Source organism: Nesoenas mayeri, assembly GCF_963082525.1.
Source record: "Nesoenas mayeri genome assembly, chromosome: 1".
NCBI classification, from domain to species: Eukaryota; Metazoa; Chordata; class Aves; order Columbiformes; family Columbidae; genus Nesoenas; species Nesoenas mayeri.
Genome location: NC_137541.1, coordinates 124,308,497 through 124,320,547, shown reverse-complemented (window position 1 = coordinate 124,320,547; position 12,051 = coordinate 124,308,497). Strand labels below are relative to the sequence as shown.

The 12,051-nt window shown below is 43.1% G+C and overlaps 1 protein-coding gene across 3 annotated transcripts in view; it reads right to left on the bottom strand.

Annotated features, from left to right (window-relative positions):
* TIAM1 (TIAM Rac1 associated GEF 1) overlaps positions 1 to 12,051 on the bottom strand; it is a gene marked incomplete at its 3' end in the record, with an annotated part of 83,305 nt that overhangs the window by 9,366 nt on the left and 61,888 nt on the right. For all 3 annotated transcript variants that reach the window (XM_080350058.1, XM_080350059.1, XM_080350060.1), the window contains 5 exons: positions 4,999 to 5,178; positions 4,488 to 4,556; positions 4,058 to 4,183; positions 2,323 to 2,431; positions 16 to 195 (listed from right to left, as the gene is read on the bottom strand). In XM_080350058.1, coding sequence (XP_080206184.1) covers positions 16 to 195; positions 2,323 to 2,431; positions 4,058 to 4,183; positions 4,488 to 4,556; positions 4,999 to 5,178 — 664 coding nt within the window. The remainder of the gene's footprint in view (positions 1 to 15; positions 196 to 2,322; positions 2,432 to 4,057; positions 4,184 to 4,487; positions 4,557 to 4,998; positions 5,179 to 12,051) is intronic.

The window sequence follows — 12,051 nt, the reverse complement described above, 5'->3', positions numbered from 1 at the left end:
TGCTTAGCTCCTTACCATCAAGGTGATAATGTTCTTCACTGTCTACGTCAGTCAGAGCAAAAAGCTCCTTCAGCAGGAGAGGGTACTTCAGTATCCGCTGGATGGGTTTGATGAGGTAAGACTCCAGCGTGGAGGAGTGCTGCCGTCGGGGATTCTGAGCATCCAGAAATGCCTTAAAAGCAGTGTCTGTCTTGGCTGGAAGATATAAATGAAGTGACTGGATAAACCAAAGATCATTACAGCTGCCCTGATAAAGTGGCTTTTCCAGCTATTAAATTCATTTATCCAGAGACACTTTGCAAGGAAGTGAAGATTTATCAGGTCCACAGTGCTAGATCTATGCACTTCAGGTTTTGAGTTACTGACACTTTGCCGCAGATACACTGTTTGCGATTTAACATTAGGCACCCACCTACTATGCCAACACATGCAGTTTTTAATTTCACTATCCACAGTCTTTTGGGGCTTGCAACTATTTAAGAGCAGCATAAATAGTTTTAATCATCTGTTTCCTTTAAGAAAAGGCTCAAATAGGTTATTTGTAAGAAGCCACTACTCATTAATCTAGTCTGACTGGTACACCTATAATATTGGCGAGTCTGGTTATTGTTACCTCATTAAACCTCAAAATGCAGTACTGAACAACAACAACTAAAATCAAGAGCTAGTTAGGGGATAGGAAGCAGTAAACTTAGGATAGTACACCATATTTTGGGAGCACAAGCAGACTGGACACCTGACTGCTATCATGTTTTCCACCTAACTGCTACTCAATTTATAACAATACAGTTTTCTCTGTTGCTCCCTCTACTATAATATAAATTTGTACAGAGAGGGAAGTATGGAGAAGGTGGCATTTTTAGACATACAAGTTATTCAGTGCAGGAAAAAGTTCACACAATTGCTTTCATTAGAGCCATGTTCCCTGCTGAGGTTGGGTGGGTTTTTTGCAGACAGTCACCTGATTTCAATAAAGCAGCTTCAGTTTCACTTACAAAACCATCTGCATGTCAATTGAGGACACCCAATTACACTTGAAATATGCTCCTAGGCTTTTGAAGAGATTTATCACCGGAATAAAATTTTAAGTTTTGGTTGTGCCATGACTGAAGCACAACCATTTCCCATTTATAAAAGCAGTCAGCAGTGAAAAAGCAAAATGAAACAACCAGATCTATTTAGTCTACAGCCTTAATATTGAGGCCTAACAAAATGCTGCCAAAAGAAAGCATGGATGTGACTAGCAACAAATCATTTACTCATGTATTCCACAGAGCTGCCAAGTATTCTTTGCAGCATGATAAATCAGAGTTTACAAATAGAAATTAAAAAAAATGTGCACAGCCAAAAAAATCCACAACACACACACACCGAAAAAAAAAAACCAACCAAAACTTTTGATTGCCAGACATCCAGATGTTCTTTTAAAAATAAGAGCTCCTCCCTTACAGGCATTGCTCCTACAACTATAACCATTTGTTTATTTAACATCTTGGCCAAAAATGAATTGCATGAAGCACTGCTAACTCCAAGAAATTAACACTTTCACAGAGGGAAAAATATCACTGCAAGGCAAGGAGGCCTACGAGTATTTATAAGCCAGACAACAGTTCATTTATCTACATTTCAGCAAGGCAAGCTCTGATTGAATCCATGCATGGAAACTTCTCAGGCAAATTGGAATGATGGTGAGAGAAGGAAAAGAGGCAAGAGAGAGCACAGTGAAGTTAAACTATTTAGACAGCTTCCATAAAACATTCTCCCAGGCTGATCCCTCCCTAGTGGCTGTCAGCATTCAACCACGTTGGCCACAGCTTCTGTGGGATTGCCACTAGCAAGGATTCAAGGCACCAACTCTAGGAGGATCCAGAGGTCATTACAAGTGTCACTACTCCTTGTTCCAAAGTACACAGTGATCCATTAGCACACACCACATTGCCCGTTTATGAACTCTTTCCACTCTCCACATGACTGAAAAGAAAGTGAACGTGTCAGGGGAAAATAAATGAAGTGTGTGGGGAGAAAACAACATGTGAGGTTAATAACCTCTTGTAACGAGCTACTCAGGTATCATTACACTGAGGGTGGTCCAAGAAAGAACACCCACAGCACAGAGCTCTCTCTGAGCCTCTCAGGCCAGATGGACTGAAGGCTTCTGCAGAGCAACCAGGCGCACGTGTGCCCCCATTCCTCCACCAAGGCTTGGGGCGCAGTGGCCACCTCTCACCATGCACAAGAACTTCTGCCAGCCCAACCTACATGTCGCTGTGACATCTCTCTCTCTGCATGCCCAGGTGTGCTTGACCAGCACATGGTTCTTACCTTTCACCAGGACTTTGGGGACTTTTGTGTGGCTCGCACAGAAGGCACTGTACAGCTTGAACCGGTCAGCGTAGTAAAGAAAGGATCCACCCAAGGAAAACAGCACTTTCTAGGATTTAAAACAAATCAGAACAAAACCAACACGTTAGAGCAAAAAAGCACATGAAAGCCAGTTAGTTATTTTCCCTTCTGCCAGGTGAACAGGTCACATCCACTTAGCTTCTGGATGACAGGACACTGCATTTGTAGAGTGTTTTCACACCATCTAGCAAGAAAGAGGCCTAGACTTGGTGTCTGGATTCAGGCTATGTGATTAACATTATTAGCCAAGTTCCACTTAGGATGATCTGGACAACACCGACTATAGAGGGAACTATGTTCAGAACTGTATTTAAATGCCTGAACTTAAAACCTTATTGATCCAAGTAATGACCAGAGGCCACAGAAAGGCCTGAACGTATCTGACTTTGTAACAGATCAAAACACTAAGGAGCTGCAAGTAAGACACAAACACACCAAGGTCTTCGCTCCCTTGAAGATGCATTTGTGTTAAGGGCCAAACACAATATTTCCCTAAGATGTCTACGCCACAGTCAAGCGTTTACTCCACTACCCGCTTTAGCAACCAGACAACATGGAGTGAGGTGGCTGAGACAAGAGACAGGCAGTTTGCCTCCAGTCAGCAGAAGGAAGCAAACTGCACACCTGAAACCATGAAGCCCTCAAGTGCCATTCTGCACCCTGCTTTCAGACTATGACCATAGAACAGAACTGAAAGTGAAGTTGATGCACTTCTTATGGAAAAAGGTGGAAGCAGCAGCACTCAGAAGACAGGGTTCTCTCCATAAGGAGGTTTCTTCCACACTCCTCTCTTACAACTCGGAGCACACAGTGGTCACAGAGGCTTCCTCTACTAAAAAAAGCATCTCCGTGCTCCCTGTTAAGGGGACATCTCCTACAAAACAAAAGCTGTGTTCTAGTTACACGAGGGCAGTGTTCACAACTGATGCTTATTTTAAACAAGGACCTGATGGCAAAGCCTCACATGCATGAAAAGACAAATTCTTTCAGTAGTTCTTCCAGGGCTGTGTGTTAGCTGAAGAGCAATCCCAGCAGAATTATTATTATTCATCAAGACATCCTGTCCTCTACCAAGGTGAGTGTTCGAAGCAAGAGTAAAATTCCTCAAAGACAAAACATTGTACTAGCTACCTGCCATATATCCAGTACATGACTGCATTAGAAATAAACCAAAATTTCTGTTTCCACATTTTCCTGGTTTTTTTAAATGAAGTTTATATATCTTTAGTTTACATTTCTGCCTTTGATGCACATCTGCTAATAGCTGGAAGTATTTGCAATATAGTTCTGCTATGCATCAAAAGCCCAAATACAGAATTCAATTTACAGTCCTGATCTGTAAGCCTAGCAGGCTTCTGAACTGCTAGGTTAGACTTGTCAGAACAAAGATATTATGTAACTTTCCATTTCTAGCTTTTCCTGACAGCCTGAGACAAGGAATCTGGCAGAAGGGCAAGAATAGCATCTAAAAGCACATGGTGTTACAGATTTCTAGTGCTCTATACAGCTATATGTGGCATAAACTATAGTTGTAGCAGGATGTTTTTCAAACAGCTCCCAGTATTACCTAAAAATGAATCTCAGGTGTAAGTAGATGTAGATTTTTATGTGAACAGTGACAGTAGTTGGACAAATACAATGAAGAAGGTATTACCTTAAATTGCTCAACTTTTTCAAGCTTTTCCAGGTCTGGAACTAGCCTTACTCCATCTTCAAGAGTTTTCAGGAACTCTACCTGGAATGCTACCATCTCAGTCAGATTCCCAAAGAGAACATCCAGCTAATAAGAGAAAATAAAAAAAAGCAGCAAGATGCTGAAAATATCACTTTGCAGCTAAATAACATTTTCTAGAACTTCTCAGTCCAATTGTATAATCAGTGTGACATGAGGTAAAGAAAACCCTACAGACTATACATCACTGAGCCATACCTTTATACTCTACTCAGTTCATTATTTTAAAAGAAATGGAATTTAAGATCTCTTCATAGCCCTTGCTCAGACAAACAAGTCAAGCTGGAGTTTAGGTGGAACAGAGGGGTGTGCGTGAGCTATCTAGCAAAACAATAAGCAACAGTTAACATACCTCATCTGGTGTGAGGAAGGTTTCTTTTTGTAGAGGCTTCAGGTATCTCTCCATTAGACAATTTAAGTCCTGAAAATTCAGAAGAAGATTCCCATGTTGGTTCCTCAAACTGCCTTTGAATATTTATTTAAGTGGCAAAGATCACCGTTTATCTAGTCTATGAATTTTTCCCTTTCATGCATAAGACAAAATAGTTTAATTTCACAGAATTTAAGATAGTAAAAAAGAAACATTTACACCATTTTACTTACAAAATCAATACTGCATCTCATTGAGCACGGTTCCTCTGCACATCAGCTAAGTAATTTCAAAATGACAGCATAAGAATTTGTAAAGCCTACTTATTTCAGATGTTTAAGTTACTATTCTAGGGACAGACTGCAGAATTGAATATAAGTTAGCTACGAGACACATGCATGAAACATAATTTGAAGTATTAGAGAAGAAACGAACAAAATTTTCCAGAAGGAGAAATATTAGTAGACTGAAACAAAACATGGAGACCCCTTACTTTGACATAGGTGCGTTCTGTCTCAAGAAGTTCACAGATAACCTTTCGCAGTTTATCTGCATCTGTGAGTTGTCTCATGGTGGCCAGCTGGGGTCCTATAAATTCCTGAGGATGAGTACTTGAATCAGAAGGGTTCATTTCATGCAGACTGCGACAGAAAGCAGCGACCTGCTCTGTGCTCTTTAAAAAGAAGGAAGAGGAAAGACCAGTGGTAATATTTTAAGTAAGAGCTATAGGAACGATGGAGCTGAGAAGACTTTGCAGTTCAGCAGTTGCAGCCTGAGGGCTTTTTAACAGGCACTGAAGTCTAGAAGTGCACACATCACTTCATATATCTGTCTGTCCTATCTCTCGGTGACTGGGGATAAAGGGGACAAAAAAAAAACCCCAAAATTAACAACAACAACAACAACAAAAAGAGTCGCACAATTCAAGTTAATTGAAGTGCTGTTCAATAACATTCCTGGTTTCAGATAAGCATGGTCTTTAAATAAAATAGGCTTCCAATTGAAAAACAGACCAAAAGACCCAAGAATCGGGAACCAAAAATGCCCATGCAAACAAAACACACACCCCAGCCCTCTGTCAGTTCCCTAATCTAGTTTGCAACACTCCTGTGAATTGCTGTGCCAACAAGAAGACAACAGGGAGACAGAAGCTGTTTAAGCTGTTTTTCAGGGAAGCAGAGCCATCTGGAGAACTAAAGCCTCTCAAGCTTTCAAACACAAGCTCTTTGGGAAGGAAACTGTATATCTGGTCTGCGTCTGGAAACATGCCTTGCAGGGAGAATTTCTTCCCTATAAGTCATTATTTTCAGAGCTGCTACATCTAGCTGGTTTCTTCAATGTTTAATCAGCTGTCTATATATAAAGGCAGTTATCCTCTCTTCACCTCCTCATGTTAGATCATCTTCTCACATCCTTTGTTACACTGAAAAGTTTGGAGCGGGTACAGTCTCTGGTGTCAGTGACAACAGCCCCAGGCTTCTAGGGTTGCCAAAGCAGCAGCGTGCCCCATCTGCATCCCTCCCAGAAACTTGTAGGGGGCACAGGAGGGAAAAGAGCTGCTGCGCTTGATCACACCTCTCCAACCTCCTGCGTCTAATTCTGCCATGGTATCTCAATTCAGATTTAGTGACTTCCCAGCACTGCCTCTATAGTCCTCTAGTCCATACTGAAACAATTCATGCAAAATTCTCAAACAGAGAATATGCAAAGAGAGGACCAAAAAAGGGCAAGCACATCGCCATCTTGCAGTCTGGAGATGGTGCCCTGTCCCCTGGGAGGTCACTTCACTCCCACCAGCCAGTAGCAACAACATCATCCGGAGCCTTCACTACCCCACACCTTTGTGATGAGCCAGTGCTGAAAAATACCGCATTTGTTAAGCTGCACAGTGTGCTCACACACAGCTGTTTTCCCCTCTCAGTGCACCTACAGCACTACACATCCACAAAGCCCAGGAGGAGCATTAACCAGGCTAGTGACAAGCAAGGGATTCCCTTCTATGATACAGACGCTTTTCCTAAAGGTACCTTATAGCTGTAAATGCTCACCTGAGCTTACCGCTGCCAGGCATATTAGTAAAGATGCTTGTTATGCAAAGCATAATTTTCTTCAGGACACAAGCGTAAGCAACAAACTAATTGTAACTGATTGTCTATGCAAAAATGCCTCTTGGACACAGCTTATTACGGGAAAAATGTTCATCTTCAGTATCTGGGGTTTCACTTGGATGAGGAAGAACAGAAAAGTATCGCAAGTTGAGGGCAGGGAGAAGCAGTGGGCTGAACTGCTTCCATTTCCAATGAACTCAGCTTCTGCTAATGGCACGTCACAGAATATCATTTATTAGTCAGAGTAATTCCTGTTATTTCTCGGCAACATTGCACCTGTACTCACTGTACTCTTAAGTATATCCAAAGCATTCCTAAACTTTTAGGTTAAGTTTGCAGTAAATTTCAACAGGTGTGACCTTGATCCCAACAGCCCCAAAGTCCCCTAAGTGTCGTAGGTGAGATCCTGGCTTCAGCGCAGGCAAAAAAACCTGCCTGAGTTACCTGCTCTGCTGGAAAAGGACAAAGAACTGACAATTAACATATCTTAACCTGAGTCTGCACAGTCCCAGGAATGGCAGGGTTTTCCTCAGAAACCTTTAGCTTTACTAAGCCTATTTAGTGAAAGAATACTCGAGGAAGGCATATCCAGGGATATTTTGTTGTAAGAGCCAAATGTACAATTAAATATAGTTACAATGTGTAAATCAAGCATGGAATCAAACTTCAAAAATAAACCAAGTGTTGAAAGCAGCTCGTGTTTGACACTCTGCAGACAGCTCACCATCCTGTTCCTGCACTTGCAATAAGTTGCAGGGAAAGATGGGTCACCCAGAAAGGGAGCGCAAAAATCCACTTACACCGTGAAACGCCAGCTAAACGCTAACAAGTAGCCGAAAATCGGATAACTGTCATACAGGCATGCTGTCTGCCCCAGAAGGAATAGTTACACCCATATACCAAAAAGGAAGCGTAAAAGACTTTTGAAAGCCTTATCTTTGTTTGTGCAGAGTTCTCAAGCTGCTCGCTGACTTCAGGCGCTGAGGTCAAATCCCATGTTTTATGTACTTCCCCAGTATCATTCACCCCACGCTCTTCAGACAGACAAAAAGTCTCAAGCACAATAACATTCACAAACCTGTTTTCTTGCTTGTTCATTGAACAAACTGTCTTGTTTAATTCCTGGATGTAATCTCTTCTACCTTATATTTACTATAAATGAAAATTCTAGACAGACAGTAGATTCACATCGTACCCAGGGAGGTTCAGAACACAGCTATACTGCTGAAAACTCTCAAAGTATTAATGAAAGCCTCTCTGTCCCCATTTTCCTAGAGAAAGTCGATAGACTAGGGAAGGTATGGAACAGAAATACATTCCTTTATCTCTCAACACCAGCTCTGTTTGCCAGCTGCTACAATGATAGCACCAAACCAGGATTTCTCTAGGAGAATTATCGCATCACACTTCAGCCACAATTCTGCAAGAAATCCCATCTAACAACCTTAAAATGAGATGAAGGGCTGTCACAACTGGGCTGTAAAGTGAAGTCCACTTTGCAAGTACATTATCCCCTCCTCTACGGGAGGCATAGCAGAGGAGCTAAGCTCACATCCTTCCCATACAGGAGGAGCAAGTCCTTAAACTCACCAAGCATGTTTATGCTGCCCACAGTGGGGAGTTTTGGCTGCCTGCCCCATAGCTGTGAGAGCAGAGCACCATTTCTTCTTGTGCTCGCTGTAAAAAGACATAGGGGTGCCTGGGCATCAGGCAGACTGCCCCCTTGAATGGCACGCAGCACCTCTGTTCCGCTACAGACAGCAAACTCTAAGCAGTATTGATCTCCCAAACAAAATTCACAGCAATTGCACACTTTCATGCATTGCCAGGACTGCTAATGACACTGCACAACAACAAAAAGCCCCTGCAGGGTGTATACGTTACAGCCCAGCCTCAAATTTATAACCTGAAAATTAAAACAGCATGGAAATTCGTCTAACTGCTAATTACTTAGACTAGTCGCGTTGCACAGTAGATCTGCTCACCAAATACAGCATACGGTACAGAGGGTCGCCGGATCTCCCAGCGCTTTCGTTCTTGAGTTTACGGTTACCTCTCCAAAGAGCCGACATCGCTGCAAAGGCAGTATTGCCAGAGTTGTCACTCAGCTAGGAGAAAAATACCAGTTCTGTACATATTCAGCCAGTCCAAAAGGCTTTCCCGCTCCAGACAGATCCTCCGTGCTGCTTACCCGGCACGCAACACAGAAGGCGGCTGCATTTTAATAAGGAAGGGCAGTGACCATCTTCCCCTAAGCAAAGCCTTTCTGCATGTGTCATTTGCCGCCAGCCTTGTTCACTCACCACATCAGCTGGAATTGAGAGCCGGCTACCAGTCGAAGCTCAGAGCTCAACGCTGCTTTTCATAGACTCGTTAAGGGGAAAACTTCAGCAGCGAGGCTGAAATGCAGCAAAGCAGAGGTGAAGGCAGCCCAGGAATATAAATGTCTGTTGCCTGTGGCTGAGCACAAGCCGATTGGCTGCGAACGGCACGGGCGAAGAATATTAAGCATCTGAAGGGACAGAGGCACAGAATTAAAAGAACTTAAAAAGCCAGTTACGCTACTGAAAACCTACCCCTCAAATCCCTGTTTTAATTCCTTCACGTCTATTGCAACATGTTGAAGGTTTTGAGACTTAATTCTGGTCTTGAATAATGCTGCAGAGGGAAGGTGACCTATTTTCTCTGAAAAAATACCTCTAAATGGTATAAGCATGTACACACACAGCCCATTACAGCACAGTTCCCTAAGCATAAGTGCTGCAAGATAATTAGCTTTCCTTTCAAGAGGCAGATGTTTTTAATTAGTAACATGGAGAAATTAGTGTCCTGCAGTATTTAAACTGATGACAGTTTTTAAAACACATCCTCCATTAAATTCAAAGGACCACTACAGGAAAAAGTATGCACTAAGACTGATCTTGAGGTGCAAGCCTTTGGTCACCTGCAATATTAAGAACTCACACATACGATGAGTTTTCAGGGTACCTCCTTCGAACCTCGATTTATTCCACAATATTTAAAAGGCCAAAACAGTCAGGTCACCAGAGAGGCAAGTAACCATATAAGAAATTACTCTGGTACAAAATGTTCCTGATATTCTGTTGAACTGGAGACTGACTGAGGGGCATCACTTAGATTTCATAAACAGCCTAAAACTTGAATTCACATGCTAGATAAGAACAAGCCTGAAGAGCTGGCAGAGAGCACATTTGCCTTCCCTTTCTCTTCTCCCTCCCAGCTCTCTCCTCCTCTTGGCTCCCACACAAAATGGGGAGAGTAGGGAAAGTCAGGAGCCCACCTCAGAGCAGAAGCAACCGGGAGCACAACTCAGGCCACTGACAACTGCATGGCTTAAAGGAAAAAGAGTTCCACCAAGAAAACGAACCTCCTTGCTACTGTTTGCATAGATTTCAACCTAAGACATACTGTACTTAAGAGGGCTGGTTGACACAGGGGAAGGCATCATGAAATGAAACACGGAGCAAGTCCAGAGAGCAACAGCCATCCCACACCATGGCACTGCCAACACCTCGACCCACCTTGGAAACGGGTTTCTAGTATTTAATCAGAATAATTCTACAGACATCTCATTTTTGTTTATTATTATAATGATTCCTTTGACAATAGCGACGGAGAAGTAAACTCCACATTATCAGGTCTATCTAAATAAGATTTTCAGAAGAGGGAGGAATCCTCAGAACTAGTGGTGTACCCTCCAAATCCTTCACCACCGTCAACAGCTTGGAGGCTTTTGCAGATTAAGAGACAAATGTACCACTACTGAGAAAATATACACCCACATGCACACATGCTGGGCTGGGGGAAGGGAAAGAGACAGCTGGGAGGGAGGAGGAGAGGAAAGGAAGACACACTTGAGTACCTCCCGTGTTATAAATCCACCTATCACCTACATCAGAAATCTACAGGTAAGTCAGAAGGGACCCAAGCCCAGCTTTTGGCAGGATTTAACACAGCTTACCTTCACAAAAAGCCTAGCCAGCCCGTGCCACAAGAGCGGATGAAGGAGAGCTGCGGCGCTGCTTTCCTCTCCTTTTCCCCATGAATTATTAACTCTCCCCTGGGATCGCTTTGCTGGCTGGAGAGCCGGGAAGGTTCCTTAGAGAAGCTGGGCGCTCGCCTCCTCTGCAGTGCGCTGTGGGCATCAGCAGACCACCAGCACCACGGCACGGGGCGGTGGTGTCTGCAGGGCTATGCCTTGCCTCAGGATCATGCTATTGCAAAGCAAAAGGACAACCCAAACGCTATTTTCGGATCTTCAGCTGCTAACGCTGTGTCTGCACTGAAAGAAGGGGAACTCTGCATTTAGCTGGGAGGCTCCAGCAGAGCTAAAATGGATTTCCTCTGCTGCCCAGCGGTTAATGGTTAAGAGTGATCCTGTCCTGCTTTTGCCAAGAAGAGCAGAAAATAAACTCTCCCCGCTCCTCCAGGATGCAAGGAAGACTGGAAGCTGTGGCAATAATGGTGATAAGGGGAACATGCCCCTCCTGGTGGTACAAGGGCAGAGTGTTTCACTTCCCATGTACAAAAATAACCCAGGTAAAACAGCGCTGAGGGCATCAGCTTAATCTTCTGCGCCATAATCCTAGAAGCATGGAAAGGTGTAGCAGTGCATGGGCAGGGAAACACCTTTGCTTTTTTCTTCACCATACCAGCTGGGTAGTGACTTTCCATGGAAAAATATGTGTTGCAGGCTCCTTACTCCCCACGTAAATCAGCTCTCCCAAGAACACAGAAAAGCAAAGGGATTAGGAAAACTCTCCCATTAACTGAGTCTTTTTTCCTCCCCTCTACCATATACTGGAATTCTCTACAGGCATTGCAGAATAATGTGAGGATTGCTGTAGCTTTCGTTACAGAGGAACCACAAAGACAGCCCACCTAGTGTAGAGCTCTTCTACATGAACAGCAATGGCAGCATCCAGAAGTTTGCCAAATTGAGCACACTGAATATATGCGTGTCCTTCCTTTTTTATGGAAGTCCATTTCAAGCAGTTTGTCCCATAACAAACAGAATGCAAAGAAAAATGCCTCACTCTCCTCTGTATCACACAAACAAACCAAGACATATTTCTGAGTTTTAAAATAAAACCTGTACTGATGTCAACATTTCATTTACAGAAAGACAGCTTTTACTCTCGTTGGAAACCAAGGCTTGTTAGTTACTCTTCCAATATATGAATATCAAGCATTAGAGCTGCTAAAGCACATTTCTCAGTTTTAACTAAATCTGCTGAGCCACAGGGTTAATCGTGTAATCCTTATGCCTTCCTTCAGGCAATTACAGCTCTGAAGATCCAAGAGGCAAGATGCAAAATGGAACCCCACAGCCTGTCGCACGGTTCAGAAATAGAAAGCTACGGAAAACACAGCGAGAACGTTTATTCCCCAAGCAGATATGTGTTATGCTCGGAGCT